The 27,818-nt window shown below is 43.4% G+C and overlaps 1 protein-coding gene across 5 annotated transcripts in view; it reads left to right on the top strand.

Moving 5' to 3' along the window:
- The window catches only part of RNF145 (ring finger protein 145), a 63,298-nt gene extending 38,920 nt beyond the window's left edge, over positions 1 to 24,378 (top strand). For all 5 annotated transcript variants that reach the window (XM_065555159.1, XM_065555162.1, XM_065555160.1 and 2 more), the window contains 7 exons: positions 6,170 to 6,405; positions 10,895 to 11,070; positions 16,081 to 16,221; positions 17,571 to 17,753; positions 20,069 to 20,216; positions 21,101 to 21,457; positions 22,724 to 24,378. In XM_065555159.1, the coding sequence (XP_065411231.1) occupies positions 6,170 to 6,405; positions 10,895 to 11,070; positions 16,081 to 16,221; positions 17,571 to 17,753; positions 20,069 to 20,216; positions 21,101 to 21,457; positions 22,724 to 23,170 (1,688 nt within the window). In that variant the 3' untranslated portion in view covers positions 23,171 to 24,378. The remainder of the gene's footprint in view (positions 1 to 6,169; positions 6,406 to 10,894; positions 11,071 to 16,080; positions 16,222 to 17,570; positions 17,754 to 20,068; positions 20,217 to 21,100; positions 21,458 to 22,723) is intronic.
- The last annotated feature ends 3,440 nt before the right edge of the window (positions 24,379 to 27,818 follow it).

Genomic DNA, 27,818 nt, shown 5'->3' with positions numbered 1-27,818 from the left:
AGACCGATTTTGGCATGCTAACCTGTGCTGTGGCCTTCTGACTTTGATAGCACGTTTTTGTTGCTTCAAGAGGAGTCAATCACTGGAGGCTTCTATCAAAAGTGCAGAGTGGTTTTTTATGTATACCTACAGATGGATTTTAAGCCTTTTCCATAACGGAGATTAGTGTGGCTGAAAATTTGCCCAGGAAATAACAATTAATTTAAAACAGTTGATTTACTGAGAATGCTGGTACTGTACATGGTTTTTTTTACTTTTGTCTCTGGCTCCCTGGAATGTGTTGGGGGAAGATCTGAGCGTCTCATCTAGGGGCAACGGGTCCCTTGGTTCAGTGCCCAAAGGCAGGGCTGGAGCAGTGGAGAATGCTATGGTCTGTGTTGCCTTCAAGACTAAGTTAATAAAACCCAGTATGTCTGTAGTTGCCACCCTTACAGTTTCACTTCCTAAAATTAATTCTCCTCCCTTCCTGTCTCGCTGTTAGACTAGCTCTCTGACTCGCTGGCTCTGATTTAGAGTCAACAGTGTAATTCTGTTTGAATTCTCACATGGAATTTCTACAATGCCTTGCAAGTATTAACAAGCATGTATGCACAATCAATACTTCTGTCTTTAAAAGTGCACAACAAAAACATTTGTTCTCAACAGCCCTGTGGGTTAGGCAAGCATTATTCCCATTATATAGAGCTAGGGAAGCTGACATACCTAGCGATTGAGAGATGTCTTCTACCATGCAGAAGTTTGTGTAGGTGGACCTGCAAGGGTGCAAAAAACTATTTTAAATTCGGAGTGCCAGTAATAGTATTTCCCTAGTTTTGACTGAAATGCAGAGGTTAACTGAGCTTGACTTGATGGCTCGTGAGCTATTCTTTCTCAAAAGTGTTACTCATAACAGCAGATGTGATTTGCATATATGAAGATCCCTTTTTCTAACACTGTGTAATTTTTCCCATGATGAACTCTGACCAGTAAAGAACATGTTTTGGTATTAAGGTCACTGAGCCCTACCACATTTCAGTGGGAGAACTTAGGAATGTTTACAGCGTGTGTTCATAGAATGATAGTCAAAAATCTTTTAAGACAGACCCTCTTCAATTCCTCTTGCTAAGGTCTAAGGATTTCATCTACAGTAAAAGCTGTTTTATCTGGTACTTCACCAACTGGAAAGCTCTAAAAACCAGCATTTCTGATCTTCATTGAGATTCTGGTTTATAGTCCGGTTGGCGTGGGGCCAGCAGGCGGTTAGAGTGCGGTGCAGCGAGCAGGCTCTAGGAGGGAGTTTGGGGGCGCACGGTTGGGGGGTGGAGGCAGGTGCCTGATCCAGGGGGCGCTCACCTCAGGCAGCTCCCTGCAACTGGTGACCTGTTCCGGCTGCTCCTAGGCAGAGGCGCGACACGTGGCTCTGCGCGCTGCCCCTGCCTCACCCCGAGCGCTAGCTCCACAGGTTCCATTAGCTGGGAACCGCGGCCAATGGGACGTGGGGATGGGGGAGGCACCTGCCGGCGGAGGCAGCACACCGAGCTGCCTGCCGCACCTCCACCTAGACACAGCCAGGACAGGTCGCCGCTTGTGGGAAGTCGCCCGAGATGAAACCCCCCAGATCCCACTCCCCAACCCGCTGCCCCAAACTCCCTCCCTCTTAATTAACTGGTATTTTTCACTTCCTGGCACCCCTCATACCTCCAGCATGCCGGATAAAACAGCTTTTACTCTATTTACTACTTCGACTGTGGAGACTCAACTGCTTCCTGTCTACTTGCAGCTGCTATAAAAGGAAAACCATGTCTGAGATGTGTAATGGGAACTGAGGCTGGCTTTATACCGAATGTTACGGCTTCCAGGATATATACATTTAATTTGTGCATAGGTTATAACCTGTAAACTGGTCCCTGCCTCAAAGTAGTTTATGATCTAATCTAATTTACAATTACATTTAAATGACAGGTTTCAGAGTAGCAGCCGTGTTAGTCTGTATCCGCAAAAAGAAGAACAGGAGGACTTGTGGCACCTTAGAGACTAACAAATTTATTAGAGCATAAGCTTTCGTGGACTACAGCCCACTTCTTCGGATGCATATAGAATGGAACATATATTGAGGAGATATATATATACACATACAGAGAGCATGAACAGGTGGGAGTTGTCTTACCAACTCTGAGAGGCCAATTAATTAAGAGAAAAAAAACTTTTGAAGTGATAATCAAGCTAGCCCAGTACAGACAGTTAGATAACAAGTGTGAGAATACTTACAAGGGGAGATAGATTCAATGTTTGTAATGGCTCAGCCATTCCCAGTCCTTATTCAAACCGGAGTTGATTGTGTCTAGTTTGCATATCAATTCTAGCTCAGCAGTTTCTCGTTGGAGTCTGTTTTTGAAGTTTTTCTGTTGTAATATAGCCACCCGCAGGTCTGTCACTGAATGACCAGACAGGTTAAAGTGTTCTCCCACTGGTTTTTGAGTATTTTGATTCTTGATGTCAGATTTGTGTCCATTAATTCTTTTGCGTAGAGACTGTCCGGTTTGGCCTGTATTTATGTATAGAAGTTTCTGTAGCCCTCATGTCTGCAGGGTTTGTAAATGGGCTTTCAACAGCCATTTCTTCCTGCAGGCCTGTGGCGTAGGCTGACCATTGCTGACTGAGATTGCTAATCTATGCCTTAGTGCTGCAAAGGGTATCATTTGAGGGTTGCCTCGTGTATAAACATGACATCCCATGAGCATGTTAGCTTTGGAATTTTCCCAGCTAAGTGGCTTTGGAAACTATGCTGCCCACAACATTAATCTTCTTAAGATGTAACCCCAATAGTGTGTATTTATTTTAACCACCGTTAAAAAACTAATGGATTAATGTGGAAGAAAGGGAGAATTTGTCGGCATCAGCCTTTTGTGGGGAGGTGGAAGGAGGGAGTAAAACAAAGACAGTTCTATATTAGAAAGGATTTGGAGGAAAAGTTTACCATGTCAGCTTGCTTACAACAAGTCTTCCATTAGGTCATGAGCTAGACGATTCAGGTTGCAAAAACTGTGCAGAAGTCTTGGGAGCAGAAAAATGGTTTTGTGCTCTCAGAGCTCAGGCACTCCACAGGAGACAGCCGTCCTTCTTCCCTACTGTCTCCTTCCCTGAAGAAGAGCGCTTAAATTCTGCAGGAGACAGGGTACACAAGCACTGCTCTAGTACATCACTCAGCCCATGGTTTCCAACTTTCAGAATGCCAGTGGGCGAGTGGATTTGTTGATGGTTATTAACAGTTTGTTGGCACAGTCTGTTCTTCTGTGTTTTGACATTCAGAACAAGTGCCTTTCTTTTGACTAATTATATCATTACCTTATGTTGTCAGTGGTTTTTATCACATAATACCACCTCCCCAAGATAATTTGACTGTGTCTTTCCAAGTTCTTTCTATCTCTCTCTATAACTATCTTTAACATGGAATGGGGAGTACCTTTTCATCAAAAGTCCTGTCATAGATCTTTTCAGATCCTCCCTGAAGGGGTAGACAAATGGCACGACACTGATTTGAGAGAGCAGATCAGAGCCTTGAGATAAAGTACTCCGTTTATTTAATTTGATGACATGCAGCCTCCCTCCTGTGACAAGTAACTTTCAGTCAGTGCTTAGATTCCAAAGGTGGAAGAGGAGACTGCTGGGTATTCTCAGGGAGTTAGCAGAACATTGATTTGCTGCATGTTGATTAGTAAAGGAACATGGTTGCACTACTTTCTGTTAGATGAGACTTAGATCTGTGGTCCTGCCCTTCAAAATCATGAGAGATCCAGTGACATTCTTTATAAGAGTATAAGGCTATGTCTACACTACAGACCTTACTGCAGCACAGTTGTACCGCTGCAGCTGCGCTCCTGCAGGGTCTCCCATGTAGCCACTCTCTCCTGTCGGCATAATTTAACCCACCTCCAGCGAGTAGTGGTAGCTATGTTGGTGAGAGACACTCTCCCACCGACATGGTGCTGTCCCCACTGGCACTTCTGTCGGTCAAACTTACGTTGGTCAAGGGGATGTTACTTCACACTCCTGACTGACAAAAGTTTTACCAACAAAAGTGCTAGTGTAGACAAAGCCAAAGGGGACTAAACCGATGCTGTGGCAAAATTTCACTGTAGATAATTACGTCATGCCTATACCCGAGAAAGTATTGGTGTTAGTTTTGGTATTCTTTTGCCTACAAAGCTGGGTTGCCTTAGTTACTATGAGTCACAGTAACTGGAGTAAATCCAACTGTACAGGCAGCTGAGTAACAGAAAATTGTTAATGCGCAGTGATGTGCTGCCAATAGTTGAACCAGGGCTCCCTCAAAGATTTTTCTCCCATCTGCTAACAAATTTCATGTATTGGGGACAGAGGCTGAGAGTGGGTTACAGGGAATGGACAGAGAGCAGGAAAATGATGAGGGAGGGACTTGGGGGTCTTCATTGTTTCCTTTATCCATTTAAAGGAAAACATTCTCTCAGAACCACAGTCAAGGAAGGGAGGCAGCATGACCAGGCAAATATACTAAGTTTACTTGCTGGAAATGTGATATTTATGTTCCTGAGAAATATACTTTGAGGGTCTAGCGCAAAGTGCAGCTTGAGAGCAACTTTCACGTGGTAAATTAGCTCCCCAACTTTCACAATAAGCCATAAATCAAGCGAATCCCATTTTGAAACAAGCCAATCCCTAAGAACCCCAACACTCTGACTAGTTCCCCTGGCGTGCAGTCTGGGATTGTGGTGGGCCCGCTGTGCACCCCCGACTCCCCCACCCCGCCACCCCTACTTGCCCCTTGCCCCTGCTTGCCAAGAGCCGATCCAAAAAAAGAAGCTACAAGCCAAAAACTAGCCAACAAGCAACTCACAAGCCAATTAAGCCAAAAACAAGCCCAATTTCTGATTTATGTTTTCCCCTGCAGCTTTGGCATGTCTGCTTGAGAGGTGTGTGCAAACCATAGAATCCTAGGCATGGTGTACTAGAAGGGACCTCGATAGATCATCTAGGCTAGTTCCCTGCAATGAGGCAGGACTAAGTGTTCTCTAGACCAGAGGTTCTCAAACTGGCGGGCATTTCGGAGGTGCAAGAGGAGCTTTGGGGTGGGGTGGGGGACTTGCTGCACACACTTTACCCACAGCAATGAATAGTCCAGGAGTCGGCAACCTTTCAGAAGTGGTGTGCCGAGTCTTCATTTATTCACTCTAATTTTAAGGTTTTGCGTGCCAGTCATACATTGTAACATTTTTAGAAGATCTCTATACGTCTATAATATATAACTAAACTATTGTTGTATGTAAAGTAAATAAGGTTTTTAAAATGTTTAAGAAGCTTCATTTAAAATTAAATTAAAATCCTTCTACACACCCCCACCCGCCCCCCCAAACCAGTGGCCAGGACCCGGACAGTGTGAGTACCACTGAAAATCAGCTTGCGTGCCAAAGGTTGCCTACCCCTGGAATAGTCCATGCCACTCTTACTTCTGTGCTCCTGCTGGGGGTGGCGCCTGCCTTCAGAGCTGGGTACCAGGCCAGCAGCCGCTGCTGTCCTGCTGCCCAGCTCTGAAGGCAGTGCCACTGCCAGCAGCAGTGGAGAAGTGAGGGTGGCGATGCCATACCGTGCCACGCTTACTTCTATGCTGCTGCTGGCAGCGGTGCTGCCTTCAGAGCTGGGCGCCCAGCCACTGCTCTCTGCTCTGCCATCAGACTGAGCGGCCCGAGAGTGATCTCCGGATAGCCCCCCAGCCACTCCTTCTCTTCCTCCTATCTCAGAAAGAAATGACAGCATGGTTGGGCTTCAGAAACTCTCAGCCATATGTACATATATGGGTGAAGCTAACGGGAGGGATGACGAGATGATTAGGCCAGTGGTCATAGGGCTTGTTCCAAGGTCCTTCCTTTCATTGAGCAGATAGAAGCCATACTCAGTATGTCAGCCTTTTCTCTGATAAATCTTCTTATTGCGACACACAGTGAGATGGTATCCAGCATGCACTCTGCGGGTGATATCATGTGTGAACCTCTGAAGATGCAGGAAAATCCAGTTTCATAACAGGTGTGCTGTAGTTAACAGAACTGTCATGGTAGTACTGGATATTGTTAGATGCTTTACTGGAAAGCTAAATTAAGATGTGTGTTTCCTGGAGGAGGTGAACAGCTTGCTATAAAATACTTTGTCATGTTTTCAGGTCAGCTGGTGGTATGCACCCTGTGCTCCTGCGTCATGAAAACCAAGCAGATCTGGCTCTTTTCTGCTCACATGCTCCCTCTGCTGGCACGGCTCTGCCTCGTCCCTCTGGAAACCATTGTCATCATCAACAAATTTGCCATGATTTTCACTGGCTTGGAAGTGCTCTATTTTCTGGCATCGAATCTTCTAGTACCATATAATCTTGCGAAATCTGCATACCGAGAGCTTGTCCAGGTAGGCTGTACACTGATCATAACAGGTTCATTGGCTCTGTGGTATTACTTTATATTTTGTGGTCTGAAAAAGCAGTCATTGCAAAATATCTTCCATGGCTCAGTTTTTGGGAGTTAATTGTGCTTTCCTATCATTCCATATTGTGTTTGTCTTAGCAACGTCCTCTTCCACTTATTTAACGTACATTGCAAGACAGCATGGACTAGCAGTTAGAGCAATGACCTGGATTCTAATCCTGGTTGATCACTAAACTTGTGCAACTTGCTTGACCTGCAGTTTGCCTAACCCATGGTTTTATTGGATAAAACCCAGGGCCTCGGTAGGATGGATGTTATAGTTGCTAAATCGGAAATAAGCTGCTCTTGGAAAGCAAATTGCACCCACAAAAACAATTGCAGTAATTCTGGTGTATATAATAATGCCCTGTGTAGAAAAGTGGCAGTTTGTAAGTATAACTTATCTTGAGTTGGAAATGAGAGATCCAAGAAAAAACATGAAACCAAGAATAAACTATGAATAACTTACACTTCTGGAATATTTAAAATGCATTAGCAACTTTGTATACACATAAACATCAGTTTGGAAATTCACTCCTAGCAAAGGCATCCATTTTTCCATTGATGTGTGTAACTTTCATTAATGTCAGTTATGCAAGTCGGTTGAAAGAGAGACTTCAAAATTGGCTTACTGCAAATCAGAACAGACTGAAACATGGGGAAGCTTTCAGACAATTTTAAAAAGGAATTTCCTGGCTTTTGTCAGGCAGAGTAACTCTTGTCAAATTTTTCAACCAGCACCCGTGTACAAACCCCAGCTGTGCTACAATCCCCATTTGTAGCTTGATAACATGGGTTATTATATACTCTTTGGCTGCAGAGAGAGACAGGAATGAACACCAGTCCCTATGGAGTGCTCCAGTTCTGCCAGACATAAGTCCCAAGCTGCATATGTTGGCCCAGCAAAATGCAAAGTGACTGGGAATAATGACGTTTCTTGAATCATGAGGAAATGGAGAATTGACTGAGACTGCAGTTTCTATGCAGAATATGAAGATAGGCTGCCTCTCCAATGAAAACAATCCATGTCCTCACTGTTTTTAAAAATGGGTTCTGCCACACATGCGTGTAAGGCACTCTGACCTACATGGACTTGCTTTGAAAACTTCAGAATTACGGGTCTGGTTCTAAACATGTTCCAGAAGCTTTTGCTTGGCCCCTTGCTGAGCAGGCAGTGTTTTCAAAGTGACCTGTAAAGGGGGGAGGAGGGGAGGGAATTGGCTTGCACTCTGTTTTTACTGCTGTGTTGTATATAAAGAAGCCCTGAAAGGTTTTTGTGAAAAGGAATTTTCTTTTTTTTCCCTTTTTTTTAATCTGATCTGATCTCGCTCTCGAAATCTTTACAGCTTTGTCTAGGCTAACCATTTATCCTACAAACTTCCTGTTGTTGCTACTGCTAGCGGAACCCCGAATGTGGTAGAAATGGTGGGACAACTAGTGTGGATGAACATCCTGCAGCCACTGGTGTTCTCACTGCCATGTTGCCTAACTCTGCTTAGGGCAGGTCAAAATGGCACAGTGGTAAAAGCTCAAGCATTTGCCAGATCTCTACTCTACACTAGGACTCCCACCAGCACTGTCCCCCAGTGCAGTAACACTGGTGGGGAATTTTTTGGTAAAATTCCCTACTGCAGACCAGGCCCATCTGAAACTTGGGAATTTTGTTTTTTCTTAACACCTATTTAACCTCCGTGCCGAACACATTTAGTTGAAAAGATGTTTTTGTCAAAGATTCAGTGCTCTTCATTTAAGTATGAAAGCTCACAAGGCAAATCTGAGATGCCTTCCCCCAAGACTGGGGAAGACCAGACTTGACACTCTTCACATTTCTATGGTGGTAATACAAAATCAACCACATAAGGCAGCAGGGTTTTTTGGGAAGATGGTCATTTCCGTACGTCATAAAATAGTGCAAAAAAAGCCTGAAATCCAACATTGGTTTTTTTGTAGCTTACCAATAAACCCACCTTAAACCTCAAACTATTTTTTAAAGCTAGATCAACAGCTAACACTTGAGGTGCAGTGACATCATAAATGTACTGTCAACTCTTTTTTCTTCTTTGGCACTTGTGTTAAGAACACTTCAATATCTTGAGGTTGTTTTAATGCCATATGCAAGCTCGAAGGAAAAGTTACTCAAGTGTTTGTTTTGGTCTATTCTCCTTACCACTTTATCGGCCATTATAAGTGCGCTAATAAGATTATTTTTATAATCACTGTAAAGATTTGAAAGTAAGTGATTTTTTGGGGGGCTGCCTCACTGACTCCCTTTGTCTTTCAAATCTGTGTTTACTAGTCAATGCAGTACTGTTTTGGCCTTGAGAAAAAATATTCTAGTACAAACTCTTCAAGGAGCATTGCTCACACCATGTTTCTCCCAATTCCCTATGCAAATCAAGGGCATAACTCCTCATGTGTGGCTATGGAACAATTTGGAAGGTATTAACAACATGCTGCTAGAATAATAAGCAGCTACAGCTGAGAATAGTACTGTGCAATATATGCTGGAGAGAACTTGCTGGAATTAGGAGAAATGTTATTGCCGCTGGTAATCTTTTTTTGGAAAGTGCCTCTGAGGCAAATTGCCTATGCCAGCCTCAGCAAATGGGGACAGTTGTAGTCGTGTTGGGCTGCATATTTTGATTATGATCTGGTTTAATTGAAAGCTGGAAAAAACAAGAATCACCCTTTTTTCATTTTATTTTTAAGGAGCTCACTTCTGTGGAAATCTAGAGCCTATTCCAGAAACAAAAATTGGGGCAAAAAAATTGGCCCCATTTTAGACCTGTTTTAAGTAGATGCAACTCCATTGAAGGTCAAGGAAGATGAATCTGCTTATACCAGACTGGAGTTTTGCCCTAACTTGATTTTAACATGACGTCCTCGTCATCCTTTGCCATCACTTGTGATAGTTGCTGACTTGAGCATGAATTATTCAGTGATAACTTAAGCCAGTAGTTGTGACCTCACCGTTGTTTCTAAGGCTTTGCAATTGTAGTATTGCAAACAGTAGTTTGTAATACCAGTGGAAAAACATGGGGGAAGAGGGATATTAAAACACCCAGGACCAATTTTTAGCTTAATCTTCTGAACCCAACAGCTCTGGAGACTACGCCCAGAGGGAGGATGGGCAAAAGCAGCTTGTCACCTTATGTATCCTGGATTCTGGACTTTGGGGGCTGGTATAAGTTTAGAGAACCTGCAGGGGCTGCATACAAGTTAGAGAGCTTCCCAGAATCCCCTGCATTGCTCAGTACTATAGGTACACCCCCTCTCTGTGTAGGGTTGCTTATGTTGGTCCCATTCTGCTCCTGTGCCACGGGAATCTTCCGCAGGGCCATTGAAGCTCCTTTGTAGTGCCTGAGCACGGGCTACTTTTGGCCACCAAACTAGTAGGCTACTTGTTAATCTGCTATGATAGAAATTACATTTCTAGGACCTCAGTGTAATATGTTCTAACATTTGCCTGGGTTGACAGGCATCTGCAAATCTGATTTGCCTGCTCAATCTTTCACTGTCAAATACTAGTACACCTCTACCCCAATATAACGCGGTCCTCGGGAGCCAAAAATCCCTACCACGTTTTAGGTGAAACCCCGTTACATCAGGGTAGCGGCGGCAGGGCTCTAGCAGTGATTTAGAGAGCCCGGGGCTGTGGACATGTGGAGCCTGGGCCCTTTAAATCGCTACCCGAGCCCCGCTGCCGGAGCTCTGGGGTAGCGGCGGCAGAGCTCCAGCGGTGATGTAAAGGGCCCAGGGCTCCCCGCAGCAGCCGGAGCCCCGGCCCTTTAAATCGCTGCCCGAGCCCCACTGCCAGAGCCCCGGGGTTACCACGCTATATGCGAACCCGTGTTATATCGGGTCACGTTATATCGGGGTAGAGGTGTAGTTACATGCTTGTAAAGTACAAGTTTTTCTCTAATTCTCGTCTCTCTTAAAATACATACTTCCTAGGAGGTACTTGTGATTCTTGTCTTGGCTGTGAGAAACAGACACTTGATTTAAAATAAAGCCATGAATAATTTCCCTGTCACTTTTAAGGGATTAGCCTTCCAATCTGAAATTCCAGCTTTCTGAAAATTGCTCCATAGTCACCTAGTATTAACATTGTACAAAGAGTAGTATAAACTTTAAAGGAATTGCTGTCCAGACTGTAACTGTCATATGTTGCAAATGTGCCAATTTTTAGATATTTAGCCTCTGCTTTGACAGGTGTCTGAGACACTTAGCACCTGCCTTTAACAAAAGGTCAAAGAAGTACAAAGTCAAAAAATCCTTGTAACTGACCCGCTTGTGCCACATGAATCCGACTCATGGTTTGAATTGCAAATGAATTGAATGTTTGTTTGTTTGTTTTTTCTATTCTGTTATCTCTGTAAACATACAGGATGTGAACAAATACAACAAACTGGTCTTGTCTTTGCCTTGCCCAGGTAGTGGAGGTGTATGGTCTCCTGGCATTGGGGATGTCTCTGTGGAACCAGCTGGTGGTCCCCGTTCTATTCATGGTGTTCTGGCTTGTCTTATTTGCTCTTCAAATCTACTCTTATTTCAGCACACGAGATCAGCCTGCCTCAAGAGAGAGACTCCTCTTCCTCTTTCTGACAAGGTAATTAACTAGTGTCCATAATACGCTGTTTTCTGTGCATGCATTGTTTGTATTCCTGAACTAATCTACTGTCTTCTACAAAATGGAATGGTTTAAATCAGCGGTCTTCTTCTAGTCCCCAGTAAATATTTGTCTGTATCACGAAGCCCTCATGCATATTAGTCCAGTGAAGCCTTTTGCTTCACAGCAGCTCAGGACAAAGGGGTATTAGCAGAACTATGGAAAAGCTCCCAGTGAATACAGAATATAACTTAGTGATGGGCAAACCACTGTACACTCAGCTTCAGCTCAGAAGTTTGGTAGGGCTTCAAAAATTTGAATCAGTGAACTCCGATATCACCAGCTGAGGCTAGCTAGCCCATTCCTCCTCTGGTACTTGTCTGTAGGATTGTGTTGAGGAATCGATGTGTCTGTTGGGTCCTGGATGCTTTATTTTCAGCTGTGGTATGCAACATGTTCTGGAGTGCATCAAAACCCATGCCATAACTGAAAGTTTAGCAGTGAGTAACGACCATGGGGAATTCCATCCACAATATCAGCAGTATCTGAAATAAAGCCAAAAAACCCCAAACTTATTGTCCTCAGGAAGGAGAGACTGGGTTATCTTTCTGATGGTGATCCTAAATATCCCAGTATGCTACTCTCTTCCCCAGTTGGATTGCTCTTGAATCTAGCTTTCAGGGTATTGGACTGGATTCTCTAACAAACTATTTCTGATGTTTGGTTTGTTCTGAAGGGTGTCTTTATTGAGCAACCCACATTCTTATGGACCATTTCATCGGCAGAGGGACCTTCTCAGTGCCTTTGGTGCTTGGGAACTTTTCATACCTCTTCTGTCTTGTTTTTGGCATTCATCTTTCTACAAGATTTAAAGAAAGCATAGGAAAACTATTACACTCTGTCTCCAGTCATTCCCTTACTAGATTATGACTCACCAGTCTTTCCCTTCACCCTCTTAGTGCATTTGGGACCTTCTTGTCTTTCTACTAAACCACACAAAGAAGTTAATACATTGCCAGCATCTCCTAACTCTTTCTAAAGGTTTGTTTTTAGAATAACCCTGTTTGACACCACAGCCTCAGGATCAAGGTTCTAGAACATTCCTCTCACTTACCTTTCACACATGGGTCTTGTCCATCACAGTACTCAAGCCCTCTGAATTCAGTGTCAACTTAAAATAAACAGAGAAACACAAAGGGTTTGAGGGCATTACATACTAAAATGTAATGCAACACAGTACTAATGGTATTATTCAGCATTAACAGAGGTGATTAGTTTTCAGTTAACCCCCCCGCCCAACTTTATTTTACACCTCCACTGAAGTTTTAATTTTGCACAAAGCAGAATATTGACTTTACCTAACTGTAATGTAGCAGTTGCCAGGGATGTGGGCTGCCTGACCTAATAGGGCTCTTCCATCTCTAATTTCTGTGATGGAGTTGAAGAAATTGCAGGATAGACGACCAGTTTTTTGCTGCTTGTGAAAAACTGGAAAATTTGACTCTTGTTACTAGGGGCAGAAATCGGAGAGTCCCTTGACAGCAGGAAGGTAAAGAATCTGGGGATGACGAAATGGCTCTTTCTCGCAGAGAAGACCCAGTATCTCCCACATCACTGAGTCATTTAGGCTCCGAGCTCCCCACTGTGCTTAATACAGAAGCCTGTGCTCTAGTGATGTGCGTACTCTGTCTGGCCACAGGCAGAGAGCAGAGGCTTGTACCACATGGCACAGCAGGGGAGCTTCGATTTTCTAACACACCTCATGCATTTGGCAAATATTGTAGCTATTGCTACATGCACAAGATCTCCAAAAGGAAAGATCTCTAATGCCAGATTGACGCACTCAGTGCAAATATCACTCTGAACCACCGTTGGTCTTTGCAGGCATGAACCATCAGTATTCTAGTTACTGAAATTATGTACCTGGTGCAATCTAAACCACTTCCGGTTCTAGTGTTTTAGATTCTGGAATTGTGCCATAGAATTGAGGGGCAAGATGTGAATGATCATGAATCAATCCATGTACATCAGGTAGAACTTGCCTGCCAAGTATCAGAATAAATCTGTATCTTCATAATAAGTGAGAGTTAAACAAGATGCCATCTCGAAAATATTACTTGCCAGACTTCCTCTGTACAGCCCAAAACAGGAAAGCACCAGCCTTTTTCTTGTAGACTCAATTTCATCACGCTCTGGGGACATGTTTCCTCAAGGCATCCTTCCTGGTGGGTTTTTGGCAATTGCTGTCATCTTTTACCTGCCCAGGAGCAACACACACAACCAGGAGACTTTTATACCAGTGTTGTGGGGGCCAAAGATGCATTGCTTTGCCATGGTAGCACTCGTTTCTCTTCTGAAGAAAGCAAGCTCCAGTAGCAGGTTTTATCTCTGACAGCCTAACTGTTTAGGAGAGGAAGTTAAAATATCATTTGGTTAGACAAGCTAATAAAGATTCTGTAGTCGGCCAGAAGACTTCACTGTACTGCAGTCTACTTAGTAAAATGGAAAAATGTTTTTCTGCCAGAAAAGAGCAGTGTGCGCACACGTGCCCTTTATAAGCAGTAATGAATGATCTCCTAGAGCTATACAACTCCAGAATTCAAGCAAGCGCAATCAGAGTGCATTTAATAGCAATGTTAAGCTTCCACAAAGGCACAACAAACAATAACAAAACACGGCCTTCGTTGTATTTTTTTTTGAAGATGGCAAGAATTCAAACCTTCAGGACAGTTACAAACTCACACCTGTGGGCACATAAGGATAAATCTGAAAGCTCTCCAGTCAGTCCTTTGTTTGAGGTTTTTAAGCTCCTCTGAGTCCCTTACATGGTAAATTATCTCCGCTTAAACTTCATTAGGAAGGGTGGTAGCCTACTTGCTAGAGGGGTTGAAAGTTCTTGATTATGGAGCCTACCTGGAGGCTCAGCTATGGTGGATCAGACTTCTCCTTAACTATCGTTCCTTCATTCCTGACAACTTTGGGGGGGGGGGACCCTGAAGTTATTCAAAAATACGTTGCATAGCAGGGGCCCTTAATATTAAACATCGCACATGACCAGTACTGAGAAGGACAAACACCAGTCCAAGCACAGTTCCTGGGAGATAGTCATCCCTTCCAGAGACCTACACCTTTTTTGGCCAATTCTTTCCTATTTACAGTCACACCAGAGCAACATACTGGGAATTTTGAGGAGTCACTAGAGAACCATTGTGCCACAATCATCTGGCATAACTCTTCTTTTCCAACCAGTTACACAGATCTGTCTCTTGTGCACATGGAGTTTTATGCTTATTGTTTTGGTACTGTAGACGTGCCCTTCTTTGCTCGGGGTTGTGGTGATGGTGAGTCTTCTTAGAAGCCAATATTCCGTTACAGACTGTTTTCTCTATCTTCCGAAAGAGCTTGTATCACTCACTGGAGGATAGGGAGGATTTGATGAGTTATCAGGAGTACCCCTTGATTGTATGATGAGTGAGACTCTTCCAAATTCTCTGCTTTGGGTTTCTTTCAAAGACCACTACCATTCATGTGCAGAGGCATAGCCAGGAAGTTAAGAAGCTTCTCGTGGGCAGCCTATTCAGCTACAAAAGGCTTTCATGCCCTATTAACTTAAAATGCTGGATTGCTGAAGAATAAGCAGAATGATCTGTAATAAAACTTGAGCTGTTATTTAACATAGACGCTTTAAAAAGAGATGACCTTCATTTGTTGCATTACCTCTCTGGTGCCGTATAAAACATTACAAAAGGACTCAGAGTACCAGTGCACCTATTTACCGTTTCCTTTGTTCCATTTAGTGTTTCTGACACAAGCTCTTTCTTGGAGCACTTTGCTTCTACTTGACCCAGCAGTGAATTAATTAGAATGCTGCAGTGTGGCATCCTAATAATTTCTCTGGGAACAGCCTGATGTCCTGAAGGAACCAGGATTGCTGTTGTAACCAAAGGTGCCAGAACGTGACCCTGAGTTGAGTAGCTGAGGACTCCCTGGCATTAGAGAAAGCAAGCATAGAGCAGCTCCACACCACTGCTTTCCAGCTCTGCTGACATTGGAGATGGGGGGGATGTATCACCAGAGCACGCTGCATTCTGCTGATCTCTAGCAGTGTGATTCCCATTCAAGGCCGCTGTACTCTGGAGAAACACTGAGACTGCTCTAGACTGCACTGGGCCAGGACTACAGAAAACCGGCCCCAGGATGAGTGAGCTGAAACAGCTCTTTGATCCCTCAAACTTGGCTGCACCCAGCTTTTGTGAATCCTCAGCTGCAACCTTGTGACTTCACTATGGTAACAAGTCAAAGGAGAAGTAGGCCTGAGAGCGAGAGCATCATGTGTTCTCGCTCAGATAATTGTTTAAAGACAACCTGTCTTTTTGGTATTGTTTATTTGAAGTTTGTACTAGACCTCTTTTGTGGGTCAGCAGTAGTGTGGAACATCAAGATCTCAGATCACTTTTCAGACCAGAATTATGAAGAACTTTGCAATTTATTAGCCATTTTAATAACCGTTTATATGAGCATTATATAGTGACTGGCATCCTGGCAGTATTGCAATGGGTGGGAACTAACCAATCAAATCGATCTACTGTAACTTTGCGTCTCCTTGTGGTAACTGGATTGAAATGTCATTAAGTGAATTGAATGCATCACATTTCCATGCCTGAGAATGAGTGCTCTTCTTTATTAAAGTAAAAGCAAGATAGCACCACCATGTGGGGCTGTCTTGAAGCACAGTTTGAATGAGCAATGGAGAACCACCTGGGCTTGCTTATCAGCTGATAGAACTATGCATTTGTGACTGAGTACCTGTGAATCTTTGACCTTTGATGTCCGAGGAGAAAATAGTGGACTGTGCTCTCCTGTAATTTTGTCATAGAAAAACATGCATTTACTTGTGGGGCTTCTCAAGTTATTTTTTTTTTTTTAAGCCAATCCAGATGTAATTTCAAACCAGCTCAGACTCTTAATTGAAGAAATCTTTTTATTAATTAAACTGTGTTTTCCCCCTAGCATTGCGGAATGTTGCAGCACTCCATATTCACTCCTGGGGTTGGTGTTCACAGTCTCCTTTGTTGCTTTGGGAGTTTTGACTCTCTGCAAGTTTTACTTGCAGGGCTACCGAGCATTCATGAATGACCCGGCTATGAACAGGTAAGTGCCTGACACACATTTAGAACTACATAGATCTGAGGTTGGCATTTGTTGAACTGAAAGTTATTTTTAACCCACTATAAACTCCTTAGAATGCATAGGAATTACGACAGGCTTCTTATTTATTAGTCCCAATGCACTATTTTAAAGGATTTGAGATGGAAATGTCTACCATGAAACTTAGAATGGCAATCATGCACTGTATGTATTACAGTACTGCTTCTCTTTGGGGTTTTAGATTATTTGCAGTGTTTTCATTGGGATGAGTGACTGAAGGAATCTTCAAATGTTTAGAAAAACTAAATGCTTACATAGTTATATTTTAACTTCCTGGTTCATTCCTCTCTCTCTCTCTCTCTCCCCCCGCCCCCCGTAACTGCATGAAACCAAGCTAATCTTTTGTGGAAGATTTACACGGGTCAGCTAAAAGTTACTGTGGGAAACTGCCAAAGAATATAGGCAACTTTTTTCTCTTGTGCTTGTCACAACTGTCTGACATAAAATTGGGAGTTTAGTTGTGGCACTGTGGGTTAGTATGTTAGCTTTTACCGGGAGTTCAAATGCTGGTTCAAGCCACAAGTGAAGGACTTGTTTGTACTTTGGGTTCCGGTGAGTACGTGGGAACTGCAGTGAGTATAAAGTGAGGCTGCCCAGGAATGGCGCAGGAGCATTGTGTGTGTGGGGGGGGGGAAACAGTCATGCATAGTCCATGCTGTGCTGTAACTGCTTCAAGATAGTATCATTGTCTCCACGTTAGAAATATTAAATTCACTTTCAACTTCAAAACCAAAAGAGTGAAAGTGGGGCATTCAGGGGACTCTTTATTCTAGAGTTTCTGTGAGCGACATTGGAGGTTGTTCTGTATATCTAAGTCTGAATTCACTGCTTTCAAAATGTACCCAAGTGGTAGGACTCCAGACAGGGATGTCATTAAAGAAAAAGTGAGACAAGGCGGGTGAGGGAATATCTTACATAGAGTTCTTCTTCAGGCCCGGCCCAGACCTGAAGCTTGTCTCTCGCCAATAAAAGATATCCCCTCCCCCACCATGTCTCTCTAGTATCCTGGGACCAACATGGCTACAGCACCACTGCATACATTAAAGAATAAAGGTCAGCAAAGCCTCTGAAAGCTACAAAGAAGCGTAAGCAGTATTTTTTAAAGAAATATATCCATGTTAATGTCCTGAGGTCATCCAAGGCAGAAAGAAATCTTAAGATAGAATCAGAAACAAAGCACTATGACAAACTCTGTTGATTTCATACATGCCAGACTTTTATTTTAAGATGAAGCAAAATAATTAATGCTCTGCATTTTATTTTCATTTTCTTTTCAAAACACCAACCCAAAGGGGGATGACAGAAGGAGTCACTCTCCTGATCTTGGCAGTGCAGACTGGTTTAATCGAGCTTCAAGTTGTCCATCGGGCATTCCTGCTTAGTATTATTCTCTTCATTGTGGTAGCATCCATCCTTCAGTCCATGCTGGAGATTGCTGATCCCATTGTTCTGGCCCTGGGCGCTTCAAGGGACAAGTAAGAGATGCACTTTCTAAACTGAAAGCTATTTAAAACTCTCTTTTGTAGAGGTGAGCACACTAATGTATGGCCTGATAGCCTTGGGGGCTACCAAAAGGTAAGTTGTGGTGGTCCGCGTTCTTGTAGACTAAAGAATAAAAAGGTTGGTATACAGACTGTTCTAATTTCCTTGCTCCTTCTCCCTATCTTCTCCCTGCTCCCTTCTCCCACACTCTCTCTCACTGTGATGTACACCAGCTCAGAGATGCTTTGCAACATGATTCCGTCTGCTGAAGGAAAGTGACGTGGGTCACATGGTCCTAATGAAGAATCCTCCATGAGCATGTTGTACAGTCTGCACAGAATCATGTTGCTGGGCAGCCCCTGGCACCGAGTTCTCTGTGTATTACATGACGCAAGGAAAGTCATCACCCCCCAACCCCCCGTGAGACACTGAGCCCTGCTCGTGGGCAAACAAAACCCCAGTTCAGGGTGTCACGGAAACAGCCAGTTATTTAATAGAATCATGGGGGGAAAATTCTACTAAGTAATAATAGTCCCTAGATTAACTTCAGGAACCTCAGGCTTGGGGCACACAGGTTGTAGGCCTGGAATGGGAGGTGTCTATGGATAGAACCCGAGGAGTGGAAGAATGGAGTCTTGTGGACGTTTTGATCTGCTGGGTTTTTTCCTGTTATCTTTGATTTCTTTGTGTTTCTTTGAGGAGCTTTATTTGTCTTTGGTGTTCTGGCATGAAACTGCATTTCCTATGTTAATTGCATGTCTCTTTCCCCTTATGTAACCAGTAAGTGTTATAAATAAAAGAGGAGGTTTATTTATATCCAGTGAGTCTGTTTGGCTTAGAGGTTGCTTGTGGTCAACACAACTCTGTGGCATGTTAACTCTAAATATGCTAACAAAAGGAAAGGGGAGTAGAGCCAGGAGATGAGTATCTGGGTCTCAAACAGATGTTTACTGCTACCAGCAACTAACTATTTGCCAGCTCCAAAGCTGAATTTGTAGGGAGTTTTGAACAAGTGAGGTGGGGAAGCCTCCCCCCACCCCCTGAAATAACACAGGTATTTACAAAATTCAGTTTTAGATTATTTTTTTTCTTCTAACCCTTAGCTGAGGTCAAATTAGGGTAGTTCTCTCTCCTTTCTTCCCTTCTGCTGTCGTTCGTCAGTTTCAGTGTATCTTATTTCTGGAACTAAATGTGTGTAAAAATACATCAGCGAGCTGCTGAGTAGCACAGCAAGTAACGATTAGAGGCATTGGAAAGATTTCCAAATGGGATGCGAGTGAAAAGATTAGGACTGTGTAGGGGAGAGATGAGTAAAAGGGGACATGATAGAGGTCTACAAAATAATGAAGATCTGTGTGTTATAAAAGGGAGGGGACAGCTGGCAGGGCTTTCACTCGGAGACTCAGGAACTTGCTCCCCTTTGGTCTGAAATAGCCTGAATTTGGTGACTTTTGGGGTATACTGCAAAAGACACCTGTTTGGAGTAGGCTGAGGGTATGCTTCCTTGATCACGGAGAGGTAGATGGCTGGGCTGTTTGACTGAGTTTCTATGGAACCAATTTCAGTGCTGCTGAGGTTTAACTTAATTGTACTTATTGCATGATAAATTATGGTAAGATAAATAGAGCCTTGGAATAGATGTCATTATTTTTTAAAATCTAAATAAATTCAATTCATCACTTTTCATAAGAGCAAGGTGCCATTCGTTAATACTGAAGGCAACAGATTTAAAACAGATAAAAGGAAATACTTTTACACAATGTACAGTCATCATGTGGCAGAGAGTTCCACAGGTGGTTGTAGAGACTAGCAAAGAGTCTAGTAGGAGTCAAAGTAAGAGATGTTTTTATGGGGGAACTTCTGCAGGTATACCAGATAGCATTTAAAATAACCTTACAAACCTTTATGCTTCAGAGCATGACTGCCTGGAACGGATTATTCCATAATTGTTCTAACGGGATTTCCTGGATTGTCATCTGAAGCATCTGGTATCAGAGACAGGAGACAGTTAATTTAACCACTGATCTGATCTGCTGTGGCAATACCTATGTAACTTACTTGTAGTCTTTAATTTTTGCCTTTGTCTCACTGAGGATGCAGCCTTTCCACCTTGTGCTGAGAATGGCACAGGGCAGAAAGAACTGAGCATCCATCAGAATAAATGTCTGTGCTGCGAATCAGACTGTACTTGAGGAAATTAAGAATTCCTTTTCTTAATGTAAAAGCCTTCAGCAGAGACAGACGCCACTGTTCTCTCAGAGAGAAGATGCCAGTTGTCTGAATCACAACCCTTGCATTGTTCCTGCAGGAGCCTGTGGAAGCATTTCCGTGCAGTCAGCCTGTGCTTGTTCTTGCTAGTGTTCCCAGCGTACATGGCCTACATGATTTGTCAGTTTTTCCACATGGATTTCTGGCTGCTGATCATTATCTCTAGCAGTATTCTAACCTCCCTCCAGGTAAGGCACACGAGCCTCATGGTAGTCCTTTTATTTATTTTTCTCCCTAAGATAACGGGCTATGACCAGAACTGTGCTGGGGGAAGTATTAGAGTGCAGAAGCTGGGATGTAAAATCTTTTATTTATCTCTACCTGCGGCGAGAGTACTCTAGTGCTGGGCTGAGAACAGAGGGAACTAAAATATTTATTGTAAATAATGCTGTAGGATTGCAAGGGCATGTTGGTTACAATAAGAAGCTTCCAAACTGCACATAGATTGCATTATTTTAGGAGATTTCCAGAGGCGATCTGAAAATATGTTGGTGTCCAAAACAGGCATACATACGTACTTTCCTGCGTGGGGGCGTGTATCCTCATTTTCATTTTTTAATTCACTATTTAAAAAATAACTCTTGGAAGCTTGTCACTTAATGGCTTTTTGTGTGTGTGCACCTAGTCACTATCCATGCCTCTAAGGGCTTGTCCACACTGTGCACGAGAGAAGTGTGATTTCTAAAGTGCACCGTGTCCCACACTAACTGGCCCATGTCGACCCTAAAAATTCCCTAGTGCACATTAATGTAGTGCTGTTTCAAAGTGTGTTTACACTGATACGCCTGCGCGCGTTAGAAATCACACCCCTCTAGTATGCGTTTGCTGTGTGGACAAGCCCTAACTACAGCCTGGATTCAGCAAAGCACTTAAGCATGGGTTTCCCTGGTATTTAAGCACAAGCTTCATGCTTTGCTGAGTAGGGTGGATTTAGCTTCTACTTGAAGTTAAGCAAGTACGTGGCTGATTTGGAGCTTATATGCTTCCAGGTGAGGGAGGCCCCTTGTGTACAGAACTCTACTTACCCTCAGGACCTAAAATGCTAAAACCGTGTCATTCTATCTGTTTTCAGGTGCTTGGAACGCTTTTCATTTACGTTTTGTTTATGGTTGAGGAGTTCAGAAAAGAGCCAGTAGAAAATATGGACGATGTAATTTACTATGTAAACGGCACCTACCGGCTGCTGGAATTCCTCGTGGCTCTCTGCGTCGTGGCATACGGCGTCTCGGAGACTATCTTTGGCGAATGGACTGTGATGGGCTCAATGATAATCTTCATCCACTCCTATTACAATGTGTGGCTCCGGGCCCAGTTGGGGTGGAAAAGTTTTCTTCTCCGCAGGGATGCTGTGAATAAGATCAAATCGCTGCCCACTGCCACAGAGGAGCAGCTGGAGCAACACAATGATATCTGTGCCATCTGCTACCAGGTGTGCAATTCAAGTAGTAGCACTGTAGGGGAGTGACTCTTATTAACATACCTTTGGATGGTCTGGAGTTCGTCTCCGCTGCTATAACGAGTTCAGTGACTTTGGTTGTGTTTCAGTTGCAATCCCCACCGAGTTCTGCTATGTGTAATTTGGCTTAGTGCAGAATTGGAGAGAGTCGTTGCACTGGAAATCTACAACAAACTAACATGGAAATTAAGGAATTTAAATAGAGCAGAATAGCTTTTTTTTTTTTTAAATCTGTTTTCAGATTTGACTAAAGCAAGTGTCGTACTCTAGAAAGTATCTGAGATTCTTAATGAGTTTGGGCCAAGCTACTCTCAATAGTAGAACCAAACCAAACACTAACTTTTTTTTTTCATTGGGGAGATTTCTCTTCTGCTTCCTGTAAGATTGTATGTACTCCGCTAGCCAATGTCTTGTACGGTTTCATAGAAACAATTCAATCTCCATGGATTGTTAATTCCCACTCTTGCTTAATTTAACACACTGGTTATAAAAGGAAAAGAAAGCTAATTACTGTAAGGCGAAGGGTTAACATAAGCCAACAGAAGTAAGGAAATTAGAAGTGAACACTGGAAGTACTATCTTTACCACACCTTGTGCTTTCGGGGGGGGGGGGGGGGGGAATACAGATGTGCTTCTTTCCTCCCTGGGAAATCATGTTTATGAATGGAAGGGAAAGAGTAACCCTAGGATGACTGCAGCATGATTTTATTAAGATTGGATTGGCTCCAAACTTGGATTCAGTGATCTGAAATGTTCATTTAAAACAAAAGCTTACTTTGCATTTGAGTAAAAATCTCTGCTCTAACCTCTGTGGCTTAGGTCTAGGCACTTCATTTCTGCTCTGCTCTCACGCCACGGTGGGTGATTTATACCTTTGGGTTTGTCTTTCCGCCCAGTACTGTGTAACCCATACCCTACAACTACTTCCACAAAGAATTGTAAATAACCATTCCTTTGTGCTCGCTTTTAATCTGTATGGGGCTGACTTCCATGGGGTTGCAATTGTTTGTCATTAAGTCTCATGAGTTCTACCACTCTTTTTCATCTGGAAACTTACTGGTCTTGTGCCTGTTGAAAGTTATGTGGAGGCTTGTGTGAATGTAGAAAAATCATTACACATCTTGCCTTAGAATTTCCATCTCACAGGGTAAATTTGAGATCACGTGGAGGATATAGGGTAGTTCTGGGAGGACAGGGTGTTTGGCTGTTGTGTGACATCTTGATTTTTATTCTTTTCAGGACATGAAATCTGCTGTAATCACACCATGCAGCCATTTTTTTCATTCTGGTTGTCTTAAGAAATGGCTCTATGTGCAAGAGACCTGTCCTTTATGCCACTGTCAACTTAAAAACCCCTCACAGCCCCCAGGGCTGGGACCAGAGCCAGCTCCACAGCCAAACCCTGGAGCAGAGCAAAATACTGTTCATCAGGAAGCAACTGAACATCTTGGTGTTGAACACCAGGAGGAGAGAAATCTAAGAGAGAGCCCTAGGGACAGTAACGGACAGGTGGCTGAAGGGCCAGATCACCAGGACCACACTCATGACACCAAGAATGATTCTCAGAGTTTGGATTGTGACACTTGCCTTTTTGAGGACAGCCAGGGGGCGATTATTGCGGAGGAACCGATTGGAGGCCAGGAGGAGGTTCTCACTCAGGACCCGAGACTTTCTATACAGTTCTGAAGTGGCAGAAGATGATGTTGGAACAGACCCATGTCAGAGACCCGTGCCTGACTCAGCAGAGAGAACTTATCCTTCCACAATTGTGAAAAAGTTTAGCAATTAATGCTGGTCAAAATGTATTTATAATATCCCATGCTGATTTTTGTGGGCTGCCTGGTAGAGGCAATTCCAAGGAGATTCAACTGAAATGACTTCAGAAACTGCCTCTGAATTGCAAGGGAGGGAGAAACTGGAAACACATGAAATGGACACAGAGTATTTTCAGGGGGTGGATAAAGGGCAAGGCAGAGAAGTAGGGGGTGTGAGGTGCGAAAGAGACAGAACGTCTAGCTTGTGTTTGGGGTGGGGAGGAACCACCAAACTGAACCATGTCCCAAGGTACCAGTGAGAGGTTAGAATGCTTTGGCCTGTTTTTCTGCATTGACTGGAGCGCAGCCATGATTACTGACAAAATTTTGTACAGCACTGAAGCCAAAATCAAAGATGTAACAGCATTGATTGTATTGGAAGATGGAAGCACTCTAATACATTGTGTGTATGCTTTGGGCATTTTTGGTGGGGCAATTACATTTGCATTCATGTAATCTATAGTGACTCTTGACTTTTATGACGGAGTCTTCAATATTTTGATGTATATGAAACTTTTGTTAATATATTATGCACAGTATGGGCCATGTGAAGTAAACTAAAGCTCTAATGAACACTTTGGCCTTCACTGCAAAGTGCGGGAGAGTGGGATGAGTTTTAGGGCACAGATAGAGGCCTTGCAATACTGTTTGATCCTGTATAATGTTTAATTCTTGCAGCTGAATTAAAACAGTGTTAAACTCTGGCAATATTTGCACTTTTGGGAATGAATACAGAAATGTGTATGATCAAACGCCGCAAATGCCACTTTTAAAGCAGTTAATAGAATTTGCACCTTTATTCTTTGACACGCACGTGTCCATACTTAAATTTTTACATTCATCATGGCTTCAGATAGAACTGGGGGGGGAGGGGGGAAGGAAATTTTTTATGTGAATTTTGATATGAAAAGAAACTAGTCACTTATTTATACAATAGGCTTGGCTCGGCTCTGAAGTGTTTTTTTCAAAATTGGTATTCTTAACGTGAAATGTGATATGATTTTATTTTTAGTAGTAAATTTGGATGTAGACGAACAGACATAGCTGAATGTCTTAATAAATTACATTTGAAGATTTTTACATTTGGTGATGTGATTCTTAAGCAGACGGTGGTACCTGAATGATATGTGCATGCAGACTGGCTGCTGTTCCAGATAAGCGTGCATTCTCCTCTGAGCTCAGCAGATCTGATGCTCACTTCCACATGTGCTGTACATGTGTAACCGTGACATTCTAGCCAAAGACAATTCTAGTTGTTAAAACCTGTCATTGCCCCCAGTGCCTTAACCTTGAGGAGCAGCTACAAAATGGTATGTTGTGTTCTCTCTGCCTCCCCCCCACCCCCAGTCCCCAGACTAAGCATGCTGCGTCCCACAAAAACAATGAGTCCGGTGGCACCTTAAAGACTAACAGATTTATTTGGGCATAAGCTTTTGTGGGTAAAAAACCCACTTCTTCAGATGCATGGAGTGAAAGTTACAGATGCAGCCATTAAATAATGTTGTGTTTGTGGATACAGACTAACACAGCTACCCCCAGATACTTGCTTCCCACAGTGCTGCTGGACTACTGGTCCCCACAGCAAATACCTCCACCTGGGCTCTCACCTGAGAGTTGAAAATATCAACGGCAAGAGCCTGCTTCAGTGTCTACACTGCCCTGTCTCCTTAGTGTGTGACAGTAACATTTACCATATGCTGCTTTGGGCATTGGGACTCATTGGCTTATTAATTAAGTAGAATTCAGTGAAAAATAGGGAGAAACTTTCACTGATTTGTCACTTTTTTTTTTCTTAATCAGTATAGGGCGTCAGTGGCAGACGCGTCAAACTCTCCTTCATCCTTGTTTTCTGTGATAGGCCTGGTCCCCACTAAGCCCCCACTTCGGACTAAGATACGCAAATTCAGCTACGTTAATAACGTAGCTGAATTCGAAGTACCTTAGTCCGAACTTACCGCGGGTCCAGACGCGGCAGGAAGGCTCCCCCGTCGATGCCGCGTACTCCTCTCGGCGAGCTGGAGTACCGGCGTCGACGGCGAGCACTTCCGGGATCGATTTTATCGCGTCTTAACCAGACGCGATAAATCGATCCCAGAACATCGATTGCCTGCCACCGGACCCTCCGGTAAGTGAAGACGTACCCATAGCCTGACCTCTCCAAAAACAAAGTCCACAATTGTACAGTTCCAGGTGTTTCACTTTTGATGCACATATTTAGACAAATGCTTCTCTGCAACAAATTTTAAGTTACTGGAGGTGTAAGGGTTGTGGATGGGCCCTGCATAGGATCCTAATGGTACTGATCAGTATTATAAAACACAAATTTCCTCTCATTTCATAGGGCATGTGTTTAGCCAGAACCATGTACTCCAAAATCCAGGTAGTCAGTCATGTGCCAAAGGTGTCATGCAAAGCTCTCAGGGCTGATGTGAAGAACTTCTGCTCCATGTGAGATCTGTCCGTTCTGCTGATGCAGAGGGAGCAAAGCTGTAGGAGGGGAGATTATAAGGCAGAGCCCCAGGGGTCTAGGGAGGCAACAAGAGAACTGGTGGGGAGGAAGCAACAAGGAAACAAGACCTGAGAGAAGGAAAGATCAACGCACAAACACCCACTTGGGGCATCTGTGAGACCATTAAAAACATTGTGAATTAAAAAGAAAATCGTCATGGTTTCAAGTTTTTATACTTGGAGGAAATGTTCCTGGTTGCGCCCCCTCCCCCCCGCCAAACCCTACACACACTTATGTGTGGTTAAGTACAGGGCAGTAACAAATGCAACTGGCAAGATGGATGAAATCTACATGGTGAGACTTAAATTCGCTTAACATCAGCTCCCGTTGCTGATTAGATCTGCCACTTCAGCCGCAGCACAAGAGCATGCCTGTTTAAAATGTGTTTTCTTAGATGATTTGTATTACGGTAGCACCTGGAGGCTCTGACTGAAAGAGGGGCCCACTGTGCGCACTCCGGCGGATCAAAGCCAGTTCGATATAACGCGGTTTCACCTATAACGCAGTAAGATTTTTTTGGCCTCCGATGACCGCGTTCTATCAGGGTAGAGGTGTACTGGCAGTAGCTGTCCCGGGGATGTTTTCCCATCACAAATGGAAGGGATAGTTCTTGCAACTGCAGTTAAGGAGCGGGAAATGGTTTTATGGACCATCTATTAAAATCTGGTCCACTCTTAAAGGAGCCTGATTTTCAGATGTGCTGAGCACTTGCCCACTGAAAAGCAGGGCCCTGGAAATGGTCCACCCAAAAATGGAGGTTACTCCACCCATACGTACCTGATTAAACGGCAATGCCAAGCAGAGTGTCCGTGGACTGACTGCAGTCCAGCCCCAAATAGCTTGGTCTGACTTAGTGGCCTCACTTGCCTGTAGAACAAGAGAGATGACACACCGCCACATGCGACTCACATGGAGATCCTAAGGGACAGTGTTCAATTATATCCAACTCATGAGCCCTCCTCTCTGGTCTTACCTAGACTAAAGAACCAGGTTGTGTTTGAAAATGCTTTAGCTAAAGCCTTTTTCAAACACAATGTTGCACCTCACGTCGAGATGCTTTCGCGCTTTTAAACGTAACTAGCTGGTCCTGGTGGACGCTCGACTCCCTGTGTGCATAATTGTGTTTAAGATCATATCAACTAGCATGCTGGAAAAGCCAGACTCTTCTTTGTCATGGCAAGGCCTATGGCTGGTTTGTTTGTAGCCATAATCGTTCATTACTGTACTGCATGAGCCCGGGATGCTAGTGCTAAGGACTCTGTTATTGTTTGTGGTTATCTGGTATGGCAAGGATGCAAAGGTCCAGGGAAGAGAAGTCTCAAACACCCCCCAGCCATGCAAAACCCAGGTGTTTGCTGTGAAGAAACAGAGCAGTGATTTGGTTATAAACCATTCTGGCAACTCACTGTGCAATTTTAAACTGCTTTTATTAATCTTTTGAAAATGAACAATAGTCATTTTAAAGAAACAAGGAGCCATGACCTAGTAAATCTGTCTTGAGGGGAGTTGCTTTAAATGCAATCGAGTTCTCAGCAGGCTAGAGGACAATAAACCATATCAACCACAGGGCATGCCTGCCGGCATACAAAGCCCGAAGAGCCAGTCTGGTTAAATAGGCACACTGCAAAAGAAAGGAACAAGTCTTAGAATGCAGTTTTTGCAAACAGTTATTTCCAAGATGCTGATGTTTCTCATCCTTAATTGTATCTGTTTCAGCTGCAGGTCTTTAGCTACACACAGCCAAAGGCCAGAAATCCTTAGAATTTGCACAAACAGACATGGAGTGTTTGAGACAGGAGAGTTGTTAAAATAGTTCATTTACAGGAGTGTAATATATCAAAAACAACTGACCTTAATAGGAGGGGAGATGTGTCCTCTATATATAATATTTTATTTGTAAATTAAATATATTTTTAATGGACTATAGAACACTTTAAAAATAGTCTGTTCGCTGCAAGTTTGGGGGGGAAAAAACGCAGCTGGAATGCAGAGGGATTAAGTTTTATTTATT

The sequence above is a fragment of the Chrysemys picta genome, chromosome 8 (genome assembly GCF_011386835.1).
Source record: "Chrysemys picta bellii isolate R12L10 chromosome 8, ASM1138683v2, whole genome shotgun sequence".
In the NCBI taxonomy this organism is placed as follows: Eukaryota; Metazoa; Chordata; order Testudines; family Emydidae; genus Chrysemys; species Chrysemys picta.
The sequence above is the reverse complement of the archived record's forward strand: the minus strand, read 5'-3'. Positions and strand labels throughout refer to the sequence as shown.